The sequence below is a fragment of the Neofelis nebulosa genome, chromosome 4, assembly GCF_028018385.1.
Source record: "Neofelis nebulosa isolate mNeoNeb1 chromosome 4, mNeoNeb1.pri, whole genome shotgun sequence".
NCBI classification, from domain to species: domain Eukaryota; kingdom Metazoa; phylum Chordata; class Mammalia; order Carnivora; family Felidae; genus Neofelis; species Neofelis nebulosa.
This window is the reverse complement of record NC_080785.1, coordinates 78,070,852-78,088,697: the sequence shown is the minus strand read 5'-3', so window position 1 is coordinate 78,088,697 and position 17,846 is coordinate 78,070,852. Positions and strand designations below refer to the sequence as shown.

The window sequence follows — 17,846 nt, the reverse complement described above, 5'->3', positions numbered from 1 at the left end:
GAGTAAATGTTGAATGTTAAAATTTATTTAAAAAGTTCATTTTGGAGAAAAAATTCAAAACTGATTAAAAAAATTCAAAACTTTCCTATATCCTTGGAACTCGTACTCCAGAAAGAGGGAAGAATTTAAAAACATATGTGATACCATATGGTTTCACTCTTATGTGGATCCTGAGAAACTTAACAGAAACCCATGGGGGAGGGGAAGGAAAAAAAAAAAAGAGGTTAGAGTGGGAGAGAGCCAAAGCATAAGAGACTGTTAAAAACTGAGAACAAACTGAGGGTTGATGGGGGGTGGGAGGGAGGGGAGGGTGGGTGTTGGGTATTGAGGAGGGCACCTTTTGGGATGAGCACTGGGTGTTGTATGGAAACCAATTTGACAATAAATTTCATATATTGAAAAAAATAAAATCTCAAAAAATGCATAAAAAAGTCATGTGGTTAAATATATATAGTGAATAGTCTTCCTAGAAATAAAAGAAAAATTTATTTTAATTTCATCTCTGCTTTTTTAAAAAGTCAAATGTGTATTATATGGAAGGTAGCAAGTATGTAATACATGGATTTATTAAACTTACACATAAAGCAAATGTATGTGTTAGAAAACTTAACATAAATAGAAGGAAACTGCTTTCAGAAACATTACATAGAATATAATTTCTAGCCAAGCACTTTTTAGCTGCTACTATTTATTTAAATAAAACATTAATTCTTCTCTACCTCTACCACCTAAGTACAGAAAAAGCTTCATTTCACTCTTCTTTTCATCCAGATACGGTGCATGTAGTATGTATTAGAAAAGCTTCTAAGGAATTAGATTTATTTATTTTAATCCTGAATGATAAGAATTTTCCATATATGCAGTCATACAGTACTGGGGGTGGTAGCAGTATCCCTGTTGGTATTACATTAAGGTGAAATATCAGACTGCTTCTTAAAAGTTACAAATTAAAATTTTTGTTTTCTACTGATCAGTTACCAAAAAGAAGCATAACAGAACCAAGGTAAATTTAATACTGTTAAAAAATAAAATAAAATAAATTTAATACTGTTAAACATCAGTGTTCAAGATAAAACTTTCTTATATAGTATAGCATTAAAATAATGATTTTGTAAGCAAATATTTAGCTTGAAGCACAGTCATACTTTTAAGAAATCAAAATATTTTAATGAAAATGTCAAAGTCATAAATATTTATGATTTTATAGATATTGCAATTTTAAGGTTAATCAATAGAGGGTAAAGCAAACACAAAAGACTACATACACACACGATCTGTTCTGGTGAAATAAACTCTTTTCTATAATACAAAGTACATTAGTTCCTCTACAAACACTAGAGGTCTGTCACCTGAACATATTACTCTATTTTAGAACAAAAAATACTTCACACTTCCTAGCATACAAGTAGACTGCAATAAAGTGCTTTTTCTTATAGGATACAGATCCTGGGAAAATGAAACAAAAACAAAAAAAGGGTATCACTTTTGTCCTGTCTTCATAACCCTTCCCTGTCTCATTCCTGCAGTCATAAGCAACATTACTGAGGCATTAGCCTACAGTGACTGAAAGCTATTTCTTCAAGGAAACTGCTGCCTCTTTAGTCTCTTGATCTAGCATACTAACATGAAGATGTGTAAAATCGAGGGACATTTTGGAAACATTGTGTGTCTTATACTATATTAGTAATCTCTATTGTGTTAGAAGAAGCCAGTACAAGTGACCTAGAGAACTCCACAAACAGTGATACCTGAATTACAAGATGGCTGAAACCAGAGGCCCTTCCTAAGCTGAAACATAAATTTTACTAATGTAAATGTAATGTGGTTTTCTGCTCAGCCAAGAGTCACTGTGCCAAACATTTAACACCATCAGAAAGACGACTCCTCTTTTGCAGAAACAGTGAATGGAGTCTTTAATCATCAAAAATATCACCTATATCATATAAAGTTATATTTTGATTCATAAAGATAAAATAGCCATACCTTTGAGTGAAGAAATCCTAACACTGGTGAAGCCTTAAAACAGCAACAGGAAGTAAAAAAAAAAAAAAAAAAAAAAAAATCTAATGCATTTGAATTAAAGAAAGTAATAGGTATTATTTGCTAAATGCAAATAATGTTAAAGACTGCCATCTATTATATACTTTGCTGAAATACTTAAATATCTACATGCATGATTTAGGTATGTATAAAAGACTTGGGCATTTTTCTTCTAGACTCTCCACATCAGAACACAATTCAAACTGTTCTGGTACATCCTACACATTCTCAGTTATCAAACTCTCAGATTATTGCTTTCAGTACTTAGGAATAATTTTTCTTTTCTTTACAGGGACATTTAATGGATGTGATTTCTGGAATATCTTTTTCAGTATCTCAAAAATTAGGGTAACAGAATTTATTTTTAACTTAGGATTATGATTTAGAGGCAAAGCAGAAACTACTACTCATTTAAGTTATAAAATAGAAAATAAATCATTTTGAGATAATGGTGAGAGTTCTTGCCTAAGAATCTCCAACTTATTATTTGGCTTTGGTTGTTACTTCAAGTTGAAACAGCATCACTGGTATTGTTGTCTTCCGGCATTTTGCATCTGGAAAAAAGCCTTCCCAGATTCATAGGTACTGATCATAATGGCACAAGCAGGAGCAATTTTAATTAAACGGGGAATGAGGCCTGAAAAGAGAATAGAAAAAAATCAGAACAAATTTTACCTTATGTTTAAAAAATGTAATTTATTTGATTTCATTCTGATAATGATCAAATGAAGTGATGTATCAAACACTGTGCCATCAACTGGTATCAAAGAACAAGCCAAATTACTCCCAAGCTCCTCACTTTAATTCCGTTTTACTTTTATACAGAAGTTTCATCTTATTAAATCTATTCAGATTTTTTTTAACTTAAAGATGTTTAGGGAGAAGTCATAAATGTGTAATATTTTCAATAATTTCCTGCTAATTTAGGAAAAGGACAGACTGAAAAGTAATAATTTTATTCAACAATTTGGTAAAATAAGTATTTTTACCTGTAAATAATCCTGCAAACCCATTCTTAGCAACAATGTTCTTCATGATAGTCCACGTTGACATATGCAAAGGCATAGAAACTAAATGTTAAAGAAATGATACATTATAAATTACCACTTAATTATTTCTAATACATATGACATACATCAAGTATTTATGGTCTTTGGGAATGTGGGGTGTATAATTTCATTATACTAAGAAAAGATCTATTTACCCAAAACTTACCCAAAGTCTTATATTTAATAGTTGGATTCATTAAAAAGAAAAACTAGAAAAATGTTGAAAGTTAAAGGTGTATAGTGTATAATATAGTGTATAATTATAGTGTATAATTTGTCACTGAGGTTCAAACATAAAGCTATAAATGAGCTATTCATGCGCAAAGTTTACTTACCTTTATTTTACACAACGATTCTAAGCAGCTGGCTTAACCCAAAGACTACTAGACACAGTAAGTAAAACAAGAGGCTGCTATGAAGCAGACACACTACTATGCAAACACTGTGATAGCTGCACACGGAAGTTGTCAAGGTCTTGGTTTGACACCAGTTGGGTGAGGGGCAAACACTCCTCTATTATCCTCATTAGCTGCTGGGAGCTGCTATTAGATTCCACAATCATCAATGTGAACATGGAAAAGTGAGTCATTAAGAAAGATTCAAGTATGGCCAGGGGAAAAAGGGAAAGGGTGGAGAAAGAGCTTTCAGAAATGGCTTTTTAGAATTTTGCCACTTAATGGAATGGGGGCTCATTATCTCAAATCTCATTTATATAAATATCAGATTCTCTATGAAGATAGATGAGGCCTTGTTATTTAAGAAGCTATATGATCAATATAAATAGTATAAATATAATAATTATAGCAACCCAACAAAAGGACATTTTTTAAACCAAGAACAAAGTGTTTATGAATGAAATTTAACTTTCTAAAGAAAGTCAATGACAAAAACTTTATACTATGAGTCGGCAACTTCTGCATATTTGAATTATTCCATTTAAATTTTTGGAAACAACTGGTGTAAGAAAGGAAACCAAATAGTCAGGTATTTGCTGATCTTGTAGAATTCAAGCCCCAAACCGGTCCCTGTTTAAAGACTACGGTGCAATAAATGCAGAAGAGAACAGACAGAAAGAGTTATTAACTGAAGATTAAGTCTCAGTAGAGCTCCAAAGCGATCTCCACAATATTTCCTGCCTAAGTTCCAACACTGAAGAGCTATTCCTACAGGAATATTGTAAGGAAACACTGTTGGTTACTATGTATTTCAAGTATAGACAACAATAAAATACTCATTTACTGACCATCCACATTTTTCAAATCCTAACATCTGTATCTTTTAGACACAATTGAAGTCCTCAATATATTCCTTCTCAATACTATTGCTCTCCTTAGATGTAACCACTCTCTCCCCTTTTTCCTTTATCTTTCTCATGCATGTGTTTAAACCTTTACTACATATGAACATATCCATAAATAATACATACTCTTGCTTTTTATGCTCTTAAACTTTATATAAATGCTATATGACATTGTACATTTGTAATGTGCTTTTAGGATTATCTATGTTGACAAGCATAGCTATATTTTATTCATTTTCATTGCTGTATGGTATTGCATTATATGAACGATCACAATTTACCCATTTCTTTACTAGGGGCTATTTCAGTGCTTTCTAACTTTTGGGGATTATAATTCTTTCAGTGAGTATCTCTGTACATGTGCAGACATTTCCCTAGGGCACATATTTTAGGTGGAACTTCTTGTTCAGAGAGCCTTCTTGGCATTGCCAGATTATTTTCCAAACTCATACTCTCACCAGCATTCGCGTTACCATTGCTCCGTATCCTCCCCAACAACCCAATGGGGATCTGAGCCAGGTTTATGAAGTGGAAACCTGAGAATAAATTTTTTTAAGTTTATTTATTTATTGAGAGAACGAGTGAGCAAGTGTGGAGGAGGGGCAGAGAAGGAGAGAGAGAGAATCCCAAGCAGGCTCCATACTGCAGCACAAAGCCTGAGGTGGGGCTTGAACTCATGAACCTTGAGATCATGACCTGAGCTGAAATCAAGAGTCAGGTGCTTAACCCCACCCAGGTGCCTGAAACCTGAGATTAAAATTTTTTAATTAAATATAAATGATGGACTCATGATAGGACTACATAAATGATAGGACTACATCCTAAAATGCTTCTTTTCCATTAGATTATGAGCTGTTGGACACTGCCTCATTTGTCTGTATATACCAGAGTGGAGGAACCGCTACAAATGGAGCATTTGGTAGGGATAAATAGTATATAAAAATGAAAAAAATATGGGCTATTTTATCACTCAAATCAGAAGTGTAGTTTTCAGTAGAAGTAAATATAACTGGTTCATAGCTGAAGCAGAGGAACAGGTAAAAGTGACCACAGATAATCATGTAAAATTAAGACCCAAGGCTTATTCTAGATTTCTCCTTTAGGGTTTACTGGAGAAACATAAGGAAAAAAACAGCTATCATCAGTAAGAGCTGAATCTAGTGAAAGAAGATGCCTCCCTGATGCCAGTCTCAACGAGGATGTATAATCATCATCATCTAGGGAACATTTTCAAAATACACAAGCTAGGGCCCCAGATTAGAACTATTAAATGAGAGTCCACTGGGGGTGGTGGCCAGCTTCGGATGTAGTAAAAGAGCACCCCAGCTGACTCCAAAGAGTATTTACCCAGAGAAGTGACTCTCAAACCTTAGTGAGCCTCAGAATCTACCTGTAGAGATTCCCATCTTCTCCCTGTCACCATGTCTGTGCCCTCATGGCCATAGTCATGAATCACAATAAAGAAATATTCCCAAGAAATATTCCCACTATAGTAAATACTTAATGCAATAGAGGAAACAGGAATTATGATTAGTTGGAAAGAAGAATGAAACAATAATTTCAAATGACCAAGGGAGAACAGATAGGGCATAGGCAGCTAAAAGGCTCCCACCTAAAACAGGGAACTGGAAGAATCCTGATAATCAACTTTGATTACTTCTCGGGTTTTAGTTAGCTCTTATTATTAGTGGGAACTAGGACTATGGAAAGTCAAGGACAAAGGTGTCATCAGATTCAGTTTCAGGGTTCGGTAAGCAATGTTTTTTTCAACATATTATAATACCTATTTTACTTTGTATGCAAAATCTTCTGGTGGGTCAAAACTATTTACATTATTGTAAGAGACTTATCAGTCAGAAGGTTTACATGACATAATTTTGTAATGGGTAATTTCCAGTGGGTTTGCCACATTTTCCATAGATAATAATAATGACAGATCTGGTGGAAGCAACTAAGTACACTTTTGTTCTAGAAGAAATTACAGGTTATATAAAGAAGGAAAATTGGATAATATGAAGAAAAAACCTATCCAAAGAAGCTAAAAAATAAACAGAAAAAAAAAAAGAAATATGTTTACTAATGAAACAAACAAGAGACGATGGGTTCCTAGTAATTTCCTACCCTTCACCCTAATTTGTCTAGATTTATTTGAAAGGATAATTATAGGGGCGCCTGGGTGGCTCAGCTGGTTAAGAGTCTGACTCTTGATTTCAGTTCTGGCCATGATCTCATGGTTCATGAGATGGAGCCCCCCCACACACAGTCTGTGAGAGCAAGTCCTGTGTCAGGCTCTGCTAGCGTGGAGCCTGCTTGGGATCCTCTCTCCCTCTCTGCCCCTTCCCTCCTCCCGTTCTTCCTCTCTCTTTCAAACTCTTAAAAAAAATATATATATATAGTATGCAATCTTTTTTTTTTTAATTTTTTTTTAACGTTTATTTGCTTTTGAGACAGAGAGAGACAGAGCATGAATGGGGGAGGGGCAGAGAGAGAGGGAGACACAGAATCTGAAACAGCTCCAGGCTCTGAGCCATCAGCCCAGAGCCCGATGCGGGGCTCAAACTCACAGACCGTGAGATCGTGACCTGAGCTGAAGTCGGACGCCCAACCGACTGAGCCACCCAGGCACCCCTAGTATATAATCTTCTATATAGCAGGTATGAACTTAATTGATGGCAGGCAAAAGAGATTTTTAAATTTCTTAAATTTTGGAGGGGATTGAGAGTATTTTTCTGGGCATTTCATTCTAACAGTATATTATAGTTTCAGTTAAGGCAGCAAAGGAAAAAATCTTGTTCCTTTATTTTTCTTCTACCTGGAAAGAAAAACAAAAACAAAAACAATCATGGCATCCTGAAAATGTTTTAAATTAATAAAACTTACTTTTATGACATTCATCTATCCAAAGTTGTGTCTGCTTTTGTGTTTTTACCACATCAAATGGCAAAGTTGCAATAGCTGCAATCTGTCAAAAAGTAAAATTGATTAAATTTACCTTTAAATTTTTTCTAAATGTTTTTACATTATTCTAAATAGGAAATTACTGGGGCGCCTGGGTGGCTCAGTTGGTTGGGCATCCGACTTCGGCTCAGGTCACAATCTCGCGGTCCGTGAGTTCGAGCCCTGCGTCAGGCTCTGGGCAGATGGCTCAGAGCCTGGAGCCTGTTTCCGATTCTGTGTCTCCCTCTCTCTCTGCCCCTCCCCCGTTCATGCTCTGTCTCTCTCTGTCTCAAAAATAAATAAACGTTAAAAAAAAAATTAAAAATAAATAAATATAAATAGGAAATTACTTCAGGATAATAATGGAAATCATAACTAAACTGAAACTTAAAATGAAACCATTATCTATTCAAAGAGAAGTTGTTATTAAAGAAAAAATAACGTGTCCTATATATCTCCCCAAATTCAGAAGTAAATAGTCTCAAACAAGCTCTGCTACTTTCCTGAGGTCACACAACTACTAGTGATAGAGTCAGAATTAGAACCAGACAGACCACTGACTCCAAAACCAGTATTCACAAATTTCCAATGCTCCTATAGGTCCTACTATTCCTTTACTACACATGAAGGTGTAGAGGGAGAGAGAATCCCAATATAATATTTTAAAACAAATTCTCGGGGCGCCTGGGTGGCTCAGTTGTTTAAGCGTCCGACTTCAACTCAGGTCACGATCTCACGGTCTGTGAGTTCGAGCCCCGCGTCGGGCTCTGGGCTGACGGCTCGGAGCCTGGAGCCTGCTTCCGATTCTGTGTCTCCCTCTCTCTCTACCCCTCCCCCGTTCATGCTCTGTCTCTCTCTGTCTCAAAAATAAATAAACGTTAAAAATAAAAAAAAAATAAAAAAATAAAACCGAAATTCTCAATTATTTAGTAAGCATTTAAAAATTCCAATATTTTTAAATTGATTAAAAAAAATTTACATGAACAACACTTTGGGTTTCAACATATTTATCAAATATAGCTACAGTAGTTCACAAATCACACTTTTAAAAACATCTAAAAGTGAATCAATGATTATTTTCAAAATGACCTAATTAAGGTTTTTTTTTAAGAGTAAATTCCCTTAAGAATGTGTCATAATAATTGACATAATAGCCATGCAAAGTAAAAATGTTTTTCTTCCCAATTCACATTTGACAATAGGCTCCCAAAATGTTCCCCAAAATCAACTACATTGTATTTCACCCTAACGATGTTGTTTTAAGTTTCTGAACCAACATCAGTTTCAAAGATCTCAGGTAAGTGAAAATCAATTATTATTTCTCCCTCACTATAATCTAGCATGTAGCAGCCAAAGGTAGCAACAATGTTATATAAGCCTTTGACACTTTCTAAAATGATGTGGCTTAGGCTGTTCTGTTTCCTGACAGAAAGTCTGAACATAACACTCATGTACTTTTTCTGTTACAGAAACAAATTTTTGTTTGAAAACAGTCAAAGGGCAGCATTATAGGGCATCTAAAAGTAGGGAATTTTCCTTCATATTTTTGGAAAGCTGGTATAAAATCCTGGAGCCATGATCCAACTTTTTAAAAAAAGATATTAAGCATTTATTTTTATGTACAAAGTTGACTTTGTGATTCATCTGTTATAAATTTCAATATATAATAGTACTTTGTTTTTCTTCATTCATGCTGGATTAAGATATAATGAAAATACAATTAAGTTACATTTAATCACCTCACAAATAAGAAGAATAATGAAAATACCTTGCTGGTGTTTAACTACTTAAATTACTCAAAAAGTCAATGGGCGTATAACTTACAGAGTTAAATCTGACAGAGCCCAGACCTGGAAACGCTCAAATCTAAGTTTTGAACTCAATCACAGTGGCTTCCTTAGCTCCAAGTTTTCTGGTACAATTATTCCAGTATTTTTCTGCAGGTCTCCATCCCTTCACTATGCTCCTTCAATCTTGTTTTCATTTGGTTCCAATAGGTCAGCATCTCATTCTAGGTCATTACAAATTCATTTTGTGTAAGACCACTACACAACTTTACCTTATGTGGAAGAGTTAGAAAAAGTGAACTCTCTACTACCTAAGAAAGGTCATCAGAGATTCTTTCCTTCTGACTGTAATTTCTGTTAAAATTCCTTTAAGGAATGCTTACCAAAATGTTCCCAAAGAAACAGGAATTAGCGCAGACGATGAAATTACTTCTATTCAATCTGATTATACATATGAAATGACACTCCATGAAAAATTACCTAACCAGATCTACTGGCATTTAATTTAATGAACAAATGGGCAAATATTTGGTAAATAATAAAGCACTATTATCATAACTGTAATGATCTAAGAAATCGAAATTTTTTTCAGAAAAATGTATTTGTAATATAATAAAACCATGGACACAAAGTACATTTTAAGACATTTAATGACTAATAATTTATTTCCTCAAAAGGGGATAGTCAATACTTAAAGCCGTGCAGCCCAAAAGTGGTATCTCAACAGATAGGAAATGCTATATAATTTGTTATAATAAGACAACTACTGTTATTCTGGAAAATTAACAACAAAAGAATATAAACTTACAGAACCAGACAATGCCCCTGAAGTAAAGTGGATCATAAACGTTGGTTTATATAAACCAGATTTCTCACACAGCCACTTCTTTAAAACTTCATAGTTATACCAGTACAGTGCTATAAAAACAGAATGAAATGAACATAGAATTTAAAAGTAAAATGTGAACTTTATTTATAAATATATATATTAAAGGAAAAGAGTAATTCTAACCTTGACACACCCTACTTCCTGCTTGGACACATACTAGATGAGATTGAAAAAGAAGGGGGCAGGGGGGAAGGGAAGAACCAAATTCTCAGAAATGTTCTAGCAGTCTTATAAACAAAAAGAACCCCTCTGCAACAGTAAAGTAGGACTTTAATTCCAAAGCCTGACAAGGTCAGTAGGAGAAAACAAAATTACAGTTCAATCTCATTCATTAACAAAGGTATAAAGATTCTTAAAAAAATAAAAAATAAAAAAAAAGCAACTGAAGCCAGAAGTATTTTATAAAAGATCATACACTATGACGAAAGTGGGTTTTCATAAGAGGAATGCAAAGGTAGTAAATATAGCAAATAAATGCCAAACACTGCATTAAAATGCCCATGCAATAATCTAAAATTGATGGAAAAGCATTTCATAAAATTCAACACATTTTCATTTAAAGCAAAGCAATTTCTTGAAAACCTGGGATAAAAGAGAATTTCTTTAAATAGAAAAAGGATATGCATCAAAAACAATAGCAAAAGTAATTAATGGTGAAACAACAGAAGTATTTCCTTTAGAATGAGAAAAAATGATAGGGATGTGACATTATCATTGCTATTTATTATTCAAAACTGTTCTACGGAGCATAGTAAGATAGAAAAAAAATAAAAGCTCTAATGATTAAAAATGAACAAAGTAGTTATAATTTATATATTAATGTCTATATAGAAAATCCAAAAGACAAAATTATTAATAGAAATTTAAAAGTAGCTGAGTATTAGACACAATCTAACAGACAAAAATTAATTATAACACTGTCCCAGCCTAAGATTTGGAATTTTTATTTATTTATTTATTTATTTTATTTATTTTTTTTTTTTATTTATTTTTGGGACAGAGAGAGACAGAGCATGAACGGGGGAGGGGCAGAGAGAGAGGGAGACACAGAATCGGAAACAGGCTCCAGGCTCCGAGCCATCAGCCCAGAGCCTGACGCGGGGCTCGAACTCACGGACCGCGAGATCGTGACCTGGCTGAAGTCGGACGCTTAACCGACTGCGCCACCCAGGCGCCCCTAGAATTTTTATTTTAACAGAGCTTTTAAAATAGCTACCAAGAGGAGTTAAGATGGTAGAACAGGAAGGACCCCATGCTTGCCTCATTCCTTAAATTCAACTAGATAAATACTAAATCAATCTGAACAGCCAGGAAATTGACCTGAGGACTGAGAACACAAACTGCACGTCTAGAGGGAGAAAAGAGGCCACATCATGGAGGGGAGGAGATGGAGAGATGTGATTTGGGGGAGAAAGAACCTGGTTCTGTGGACAGGTGGGGGCCCTGATCAGGGAGAGAGGGAACAGAGATAGGGAAGGAGGGAAAGAAAAATACTGGATTACAAATGTAGACATAGGAAACTCATAACACCATAAAACATAGTAACATTCATCTCATTGGAGTCCCAGAAGAAGAGAGGGAAAAGGAGGCAGAAGGTTTATTTGAGCAAATTACAGATGAAAACTTTCCTAATCTGGGGAAGGAGACAGACATCCCCATCCAGGAAGCACAGAGACAGACCTCCCATCAAAATCAATCAAAGCAGGCCAACACCGAGACATGCTCTAGTAAAATTTGCAAAATACGGAGATATGGTAAGAATCCTGAAAGCAACAAGGGAAATGAAAACTGTAACTTACAAGGAAAGACAAGGTTCACAGCAAATCTCTTCACAGAAACTTGGCAAGCCTGAAGGGGTGGCATAATATATTTATTCAACGTGTTGAATGGGAAAAATATGCAGCCAAGAATACCCTATCCAGCAAGGCTGTCATTCAGAACAGAAGGAGAGATAAAGAGTTTCCCAGAGGGGTGCCTGGGTGGCTCAATCAGTTAAGCTACCCAACTTTGGCTCAGGTCATGATCTTTTGGTTCGTGAGTTCAAGCCTCACATCAGGCTCTGTGCTGACAGCTTGGAGACTGGGGCCTGCTTCAGATTCTGTGTCTCCCTCTCTCTCTGTTCCCCTCCGCTCACTCTCTCAAAAATAAATAAAACATTTAAAAAAAAAGAGTTTCCCAGAAAGACAAAGAAACTAAAGAACTTCATGACCACTCCTAAAACAGCCCTGCAATAATTAAAGGGGACTTTTTGAGTGGGAAAAGAAGACCAAAAGCCACAAAGACAGAAACAATGACAAAACACGTAATAAAATGGTAGTACTAAATTCTTATCTATCAATAATTACTCTGAATGTAAATGAACTGAATGCTCTAACCAAAAGACATAGGGTGTCAGAATGGATTACCAAAACAAGACCCATCTACATGTTGGCTACAAGAGATTGATCTTAGACCTAAAGAAATCTGCAGATTGAAAGTGAGGGGTGGAAACCATTTATCAGGCTAATGGACATGAAAAGAAAGCTGGAATAGCCAAACCTGTATCTGACAAACTAGATTTTAAACCAAAGACTGTAACAAGAGATGAAGAAGGAAATTAGATCATAATAAAGGGGTCTATCTAATGGGATGATCTAACAATTTTAAATGTTTATGCCCCTAACTTGAAACCCCTAAATATGTAAGTGGGACTTTAACACCCCACTTACAACAATGGACAGATCATCTAAGCAGAAACTCAACAAGGAAACAATTGGCTTTGAATAACACAATGGACCAGAGGGACTTAACAGAGATCTTCAGAACATTTCATCCTAAAGCAGAATACACACTTTTTTGAGTACACATGGAACAGTCTCCAAAACAGATCACATACTGGGTCACAAATCAGGCCTAAGCAAATACAAGAAGATTGATATCATACTATACATTTTTTCTGCCTGCAATGCTATGAAACTTGAAGTTAATCACAAGAAAAAATTTGAAAAGACTATAAATACATGTAGGTTAAAGAACATCCTAATAAAGAATGAATGAGTTCGCCAGGAAATTAAAGAAGAAATAAAAAATAATACATGGAAGCCAATGAAAATGGAAACATAACAGTCCAAAACCTGTGGGATGCAGCAAAGGTGGTCCTAAGAGGGAAATATATAGCAATCCAGGCCTTCCTAAAGAAGGAAGAAAAGTCTCAAATACATGACCTAACTTTACACCTAAAGGAGCCAGAAAAGGAACAGCAAATGAAGCTTAAAGCAAGCACAAGTAGGGAAATAATAAAGATTAGAGCAGAAATAAATGATATAGAAATGAACCAACAAACAAAAACAAAACAATAAAACAAATTAATGAAACCAGGAGCTTGTTCTTTCAAAGAATTAACAAAATTGATAATCCCCTAGGCAGACTTATCAAAAAAAAAGAGAGCAAAAGGACCCAAATAAATAAAACCATCAATGAAAGAGCAGAGATCACAACCAATACCACAGAATTAGTTATAAGAGATTATTATGAAAAATTATAAATTTATAAAATATTACAAAGCTGTAATCATGAAGACAGTATGGTACTGGCACAAAAACGGACACAAAGATCAGTGGAACAGATTAGAAAGTCTAGAAGTGGATCCACAACTACATGGTCAACTAATTTTCGACTAAGCAGGAAAGAATATCCAATGGAAAAAAGACAGTCTCTTCTACAAATGGTGCTAGGAAAACTGGTCAGCGACATGCAAAAGAATGAAACTGTACAACTTTCTTATACCATACACAAAAATCAATTCAAAATGAATGAAAGACTTAAATGTGAGACCTGAAACCATCAAAATGCTAGAGGAGAACACAGGTAGCAACTTCTTTGATCTTGGCTATGGCACTTCTCACTAGACACATCTCTGGAGGCAAGGGAAACAAAAAAACAATCAACTCTTGGAACTTCATCAAGATAAAAAGCTTCTGCACAGTGAAGGAAACAGTCAACAAAACTAAAAGACAGCCTATGGAATGGGATATTTGCAAATGACATATCAGATAAAGGGTTAGCATCCAAAATCTATAAAGAAGTTACCAAACTCAATACCCAAAAAACAATCCAGTTAAGAAATGGGCTGAAGCCTTGAATAGACATTTTTCCAAAGAAGACATCCAGGTGGCTAACAGGCATATGAAAAAATGCTCAACATCACTCATCATCAGGGAAAAGAAAATCAAAACCATGATGAGATACCACTTCACACCTGTCAGAATGGCTAGAATTGACAACACAGGAAACAAAAGATGTTGGCGAGAATGTGGGTAAAGGGGAAACCTCTTACACTGCTGGTGCAAATGCAAACTCATGCAACCACTCTGGAAAAGAGTGTAGAGGTTCCTCAAAAAGTTAAAAATAAAACTACCCTACAACCCAGCAATTGCACTACTAGGTATTTATCCAAAGGATACAAAAATGCTGATTCAAGGGGGCATATGCACTCCAATGTTTATAGCAGTACTATCAACAATAGCCAAACTATATGAAGAGCCCAAATGTCCATCGACTGATGAATGGATTAAGAGGTGGTATATATACCCAATGGAATATTAGTCGGTGATAAAATAGAATGACATCTTGCCATTTTCAACAGTGTGGATAGAACTAGATTGTATTATTAAAAGTGAAAGAAGTCAGTCAGAGAAAAACAAATACTCATGAAATATCACTCCTATGTGGAATTTAAGAAACAGAACAAACACAGAAGGGGAAAAAAAGAGGGAGGTGAACCATGAGACTTTAACTATAGAGAACAAATAGGATTACTGGAGGAGGTGACTAGGAGATGGGCTAAGTGGGTGATAGGCATTAAAGAGGACACTTGTTGGGATAAGCACTGGGTTTTACATGTAAGTGATGAATCACTAAATTCTACTCCTGAAAGCAATAGTATGCTGTATGTTAACTAACTCGAATTTAAATAAAAACTTAAATAAAAGAGCTACCAAAGTTGGAGGTAGGTGTACCCATAAATAAATCAAAAAAAAGTTGTATATAATATTAAGAAAATTTTAAAACTCTACTAAAACACTTCAAAAACTTAGAGTTATATAACAGAGATATAGGACATTCCTGGAGGGGGGAAATAAGGTAACATCAAAACATTTAATAATGCACTAGTAATTTAGACAACACTGCAGTATTAGCAAAGGGTTAGACAAATTGGCCAGTGGAATAGATCCAGGCATGTGTTGAAACTTTAATGTGACAGGTTATACTACAAACTCCTGGAGCATGTATGGTTATTCAATAAATGATGCTGGGATAACTACCATCCATATGAGGGAGAAAGACAGTTGAATACTTACTTCAGTTCTTAATCGCAAATCAATTATGGATAAGTGAATGGCCAATGAAACAGTGCCCAACCTCATTACTAATCAGGCAAGTATTAAGTTAAAATAAGATACCACTTTAACTTACTAGGTGAACAAAAATTATGAACTTTGATAGTAAAAGTGCTGGTGAGGGGACGAAATGAAGGAACAGAAAACTGGTAGGTGTACTGATCTACACAATCACTTTAAAAAAGAATTTGAGAGGTGCCTGACTGGCTGTCAGCAGAGTATGCAACTCATGATGTCAGGGTCATGAGTTCAAGCCCCACATTGGGCATGAAGCCTAATTAAAAAAAAAGAATTTGATATTACTTAATAATTAAAATATATATTTATATGAACTAACAAATCTAATACTGGACAAATTCTTGTACACCAAGAGTCTGTTAAAAACATTCACAATAGCACTTACTTGTTTACTCATAAAGAAGAGTAAAAATTTTTTAAAGTTATACGTAAAAACAAAAGTAAATCTTAAGATTTTTAAGTAAAATAAGCTTTTAAAGCTCAAAAAGAGGCACCTGGGTGGCTCAGTCGGGTGTCTGACTTTGGCTCAGGTCATGCTTCTCGGGGTTTGTGGGTTCGAGCCCCAAGTTGGGCTCTGTGTTGATAGCTTGGACCCTGGAGCCTGCTTCAGACTCTGTGTCTCCCTCTCTCTGTCCCTCCCCAATTTGTGCTCACTCTCCCAAAAATAAACATTAAAAAAAGCTCAAAAATAGGCAAAACTAAATAACATACTGTTTAGAAATAATAGAAAAGATCAATGAAACCAAGAGTTGGTTTTTTTGAAAAAAATAAACAAAATTGATAAACCTCTAGCCAGGCTTCTCAAAAAGAAAAGGGAGATGACCCAAATAGATAACATCATGGATGAAAATGGAATTATTACAACCAATCCCTCAGAAATACAAGCAATTATCAGGGAATACTATGAAAAATTATATGCTAACAAACTGGACAACCTGGAAGAAATGGACAAATTCCTAAACACCCACACACTTCCAAAACTCAATCAGGAGGAAAAAGAAACAAACCCATAACCAGCAAAGAAATAGAATCAGTTATCAAAAATCTCCCAACACATAAGAGTCCAGGACCAGATGGCTTCCCTGGGGAATTCTACCAGACTTTTAAAGTAGAGATAATACCTATCCTTCTCAAGCTGTTCCAAAAAATAGAAAGGGAAGGAAAACTTCCAGACTCATTCTATGAAGCCAGTATTACTTTGATTCCCAAACCAGAGACCCAGCAAAAAAAGAGAACTACAGGCCAATATCCCTGATGAATATGGATGCAAAAATTCTCAAGAAGATACTAGCAAATCGAATTCAACAGCATATAAAAAGAATTATTCACCATGATCAAGTGGGATTCATTCCTGGGCTGCAGGGCTGGTTTAACATTCGCAAATCAATCAATGTGATACATCACATTAATAAAAGAAAAGATAAGAACCATATGATCCTGTCAATAGATGCAGAAAAAGCATTTGACAAAATTCAGCACCCTTTCTTAATAAAAACCCTCGAGAAACTCGGGATAGAAGGAACATACTTAAACATCATAAAAGCCACTTATGAAAAGCTCACAGCTAATATCATCCTCAATGGGGAAAAACTGAGAGCTTTCCCCTGAGATCAGGAACATGACAGGGATGTCCACTCCCACTGCTGTTGCTTAACATACTGTTGGAAGTTCTAGCATCAGCAGACAACAAAAGGAAATCAAAGGCACCAAAATTGGCAAAGATGAAGACAAGCCTTCACTTTTTGCACATGACATGATATTATACATGGAAAACCCGATAGACTCCACCAAAAGTCTGCTAGAACTGATACATAAATTCAGCAAAGTCGCAGGATACAAAATTAATGTGCAGAAATCAACTGCATTCTTATACACTAATAATGAAGCAACAGAAAGACAAAAAAGAAACTGATCCCATTCACAACTGCACCAAGAAGCATAAAATACCTAGGAATAAACCTAACCAAAGATGTAAAAGATCTGTATGCTGAAAACTATAGACAGCTTATGAAGGAAACTGAAGAAGATACAAAGAAATGGAAAAACATTCCATGCTCATAGGCTGGAAGAAAGAATATTGTTAAAATGTCAATACTACCCAAAGCAACCTACATATTCAGTGCAATCCCAATCAAAATTGTACAGGCATTCTTCTCAGAGCTAGAACAATCCTTAAATTTGTATGGAACCACAAAAGATCCAGAATAGCCAAAGTAATGTTGAAAAAGAAAACCAAAGTGGGAGGCATCACAATCCTGGACTTTAGCCTCTACTACAAAGCTATAATCATCAAGACAGTACGGTATTGGCGCAAAAACAGACACATAGACCAACGGAATAGAACACAGAACCATGAACTGGGCACACAAACTATGGCCAATTAATGTTTGACAAAGCAGGAAAGAGTACCAAGTGGAAAAAAGTCTCTTTAGCAAATGGTGCTGGGAG

The 17,846-nt window shown here is 35.2% G+C and overlaps 1 protein-coding gene across 7 annotated transcripts in view; it reads right to left on the bottom strand.

Moving 5' to 3' along the window:
* Positions 1–17,846, bottom strand: part of SLC25A40 (solute carrier family 25 member 40) — a 68,721-nt gene that overhangs the window by 13,989 nt on the left and 36,886 nt on the right. For 4 of the 7 annotated variants that reach the window (XR_009260508.1, XR_009260511.1, XR_009260510.1 and 1 more), the window contains exons 9-13: positions 9,922–10,031; positions 7,270–7,351; positions 3,030–3,110; positions 2,506–2,677; positions 1,984–2,016 (exon numbers count right to left, since the gene is read on the bottom strand). Coding sequence is in view for 2 of the 7 variants with exons in the window: in XM_058725220.1 (XP_058581203.1) it covers positions 2,562–2,677; positions 3,030–3,110; positions 7,270–7,351; positions 9,922–10,031 (389 nt within the window). In the remaining 5 variants the exon portion in view is untranslated. Of the gene's footprint in view, positions 1–1,142; positions 2,017–2,383; positions 2,678–3,029; positions 3,111–7,269; positions 7,352–9,921; positions 10,032–17,846 lie in introns of those variants that run through there. The other 3 variants (XM_058725220.1, XM_058725221.1, XR_009260507.1) reach the window with 2 other exon arrangements.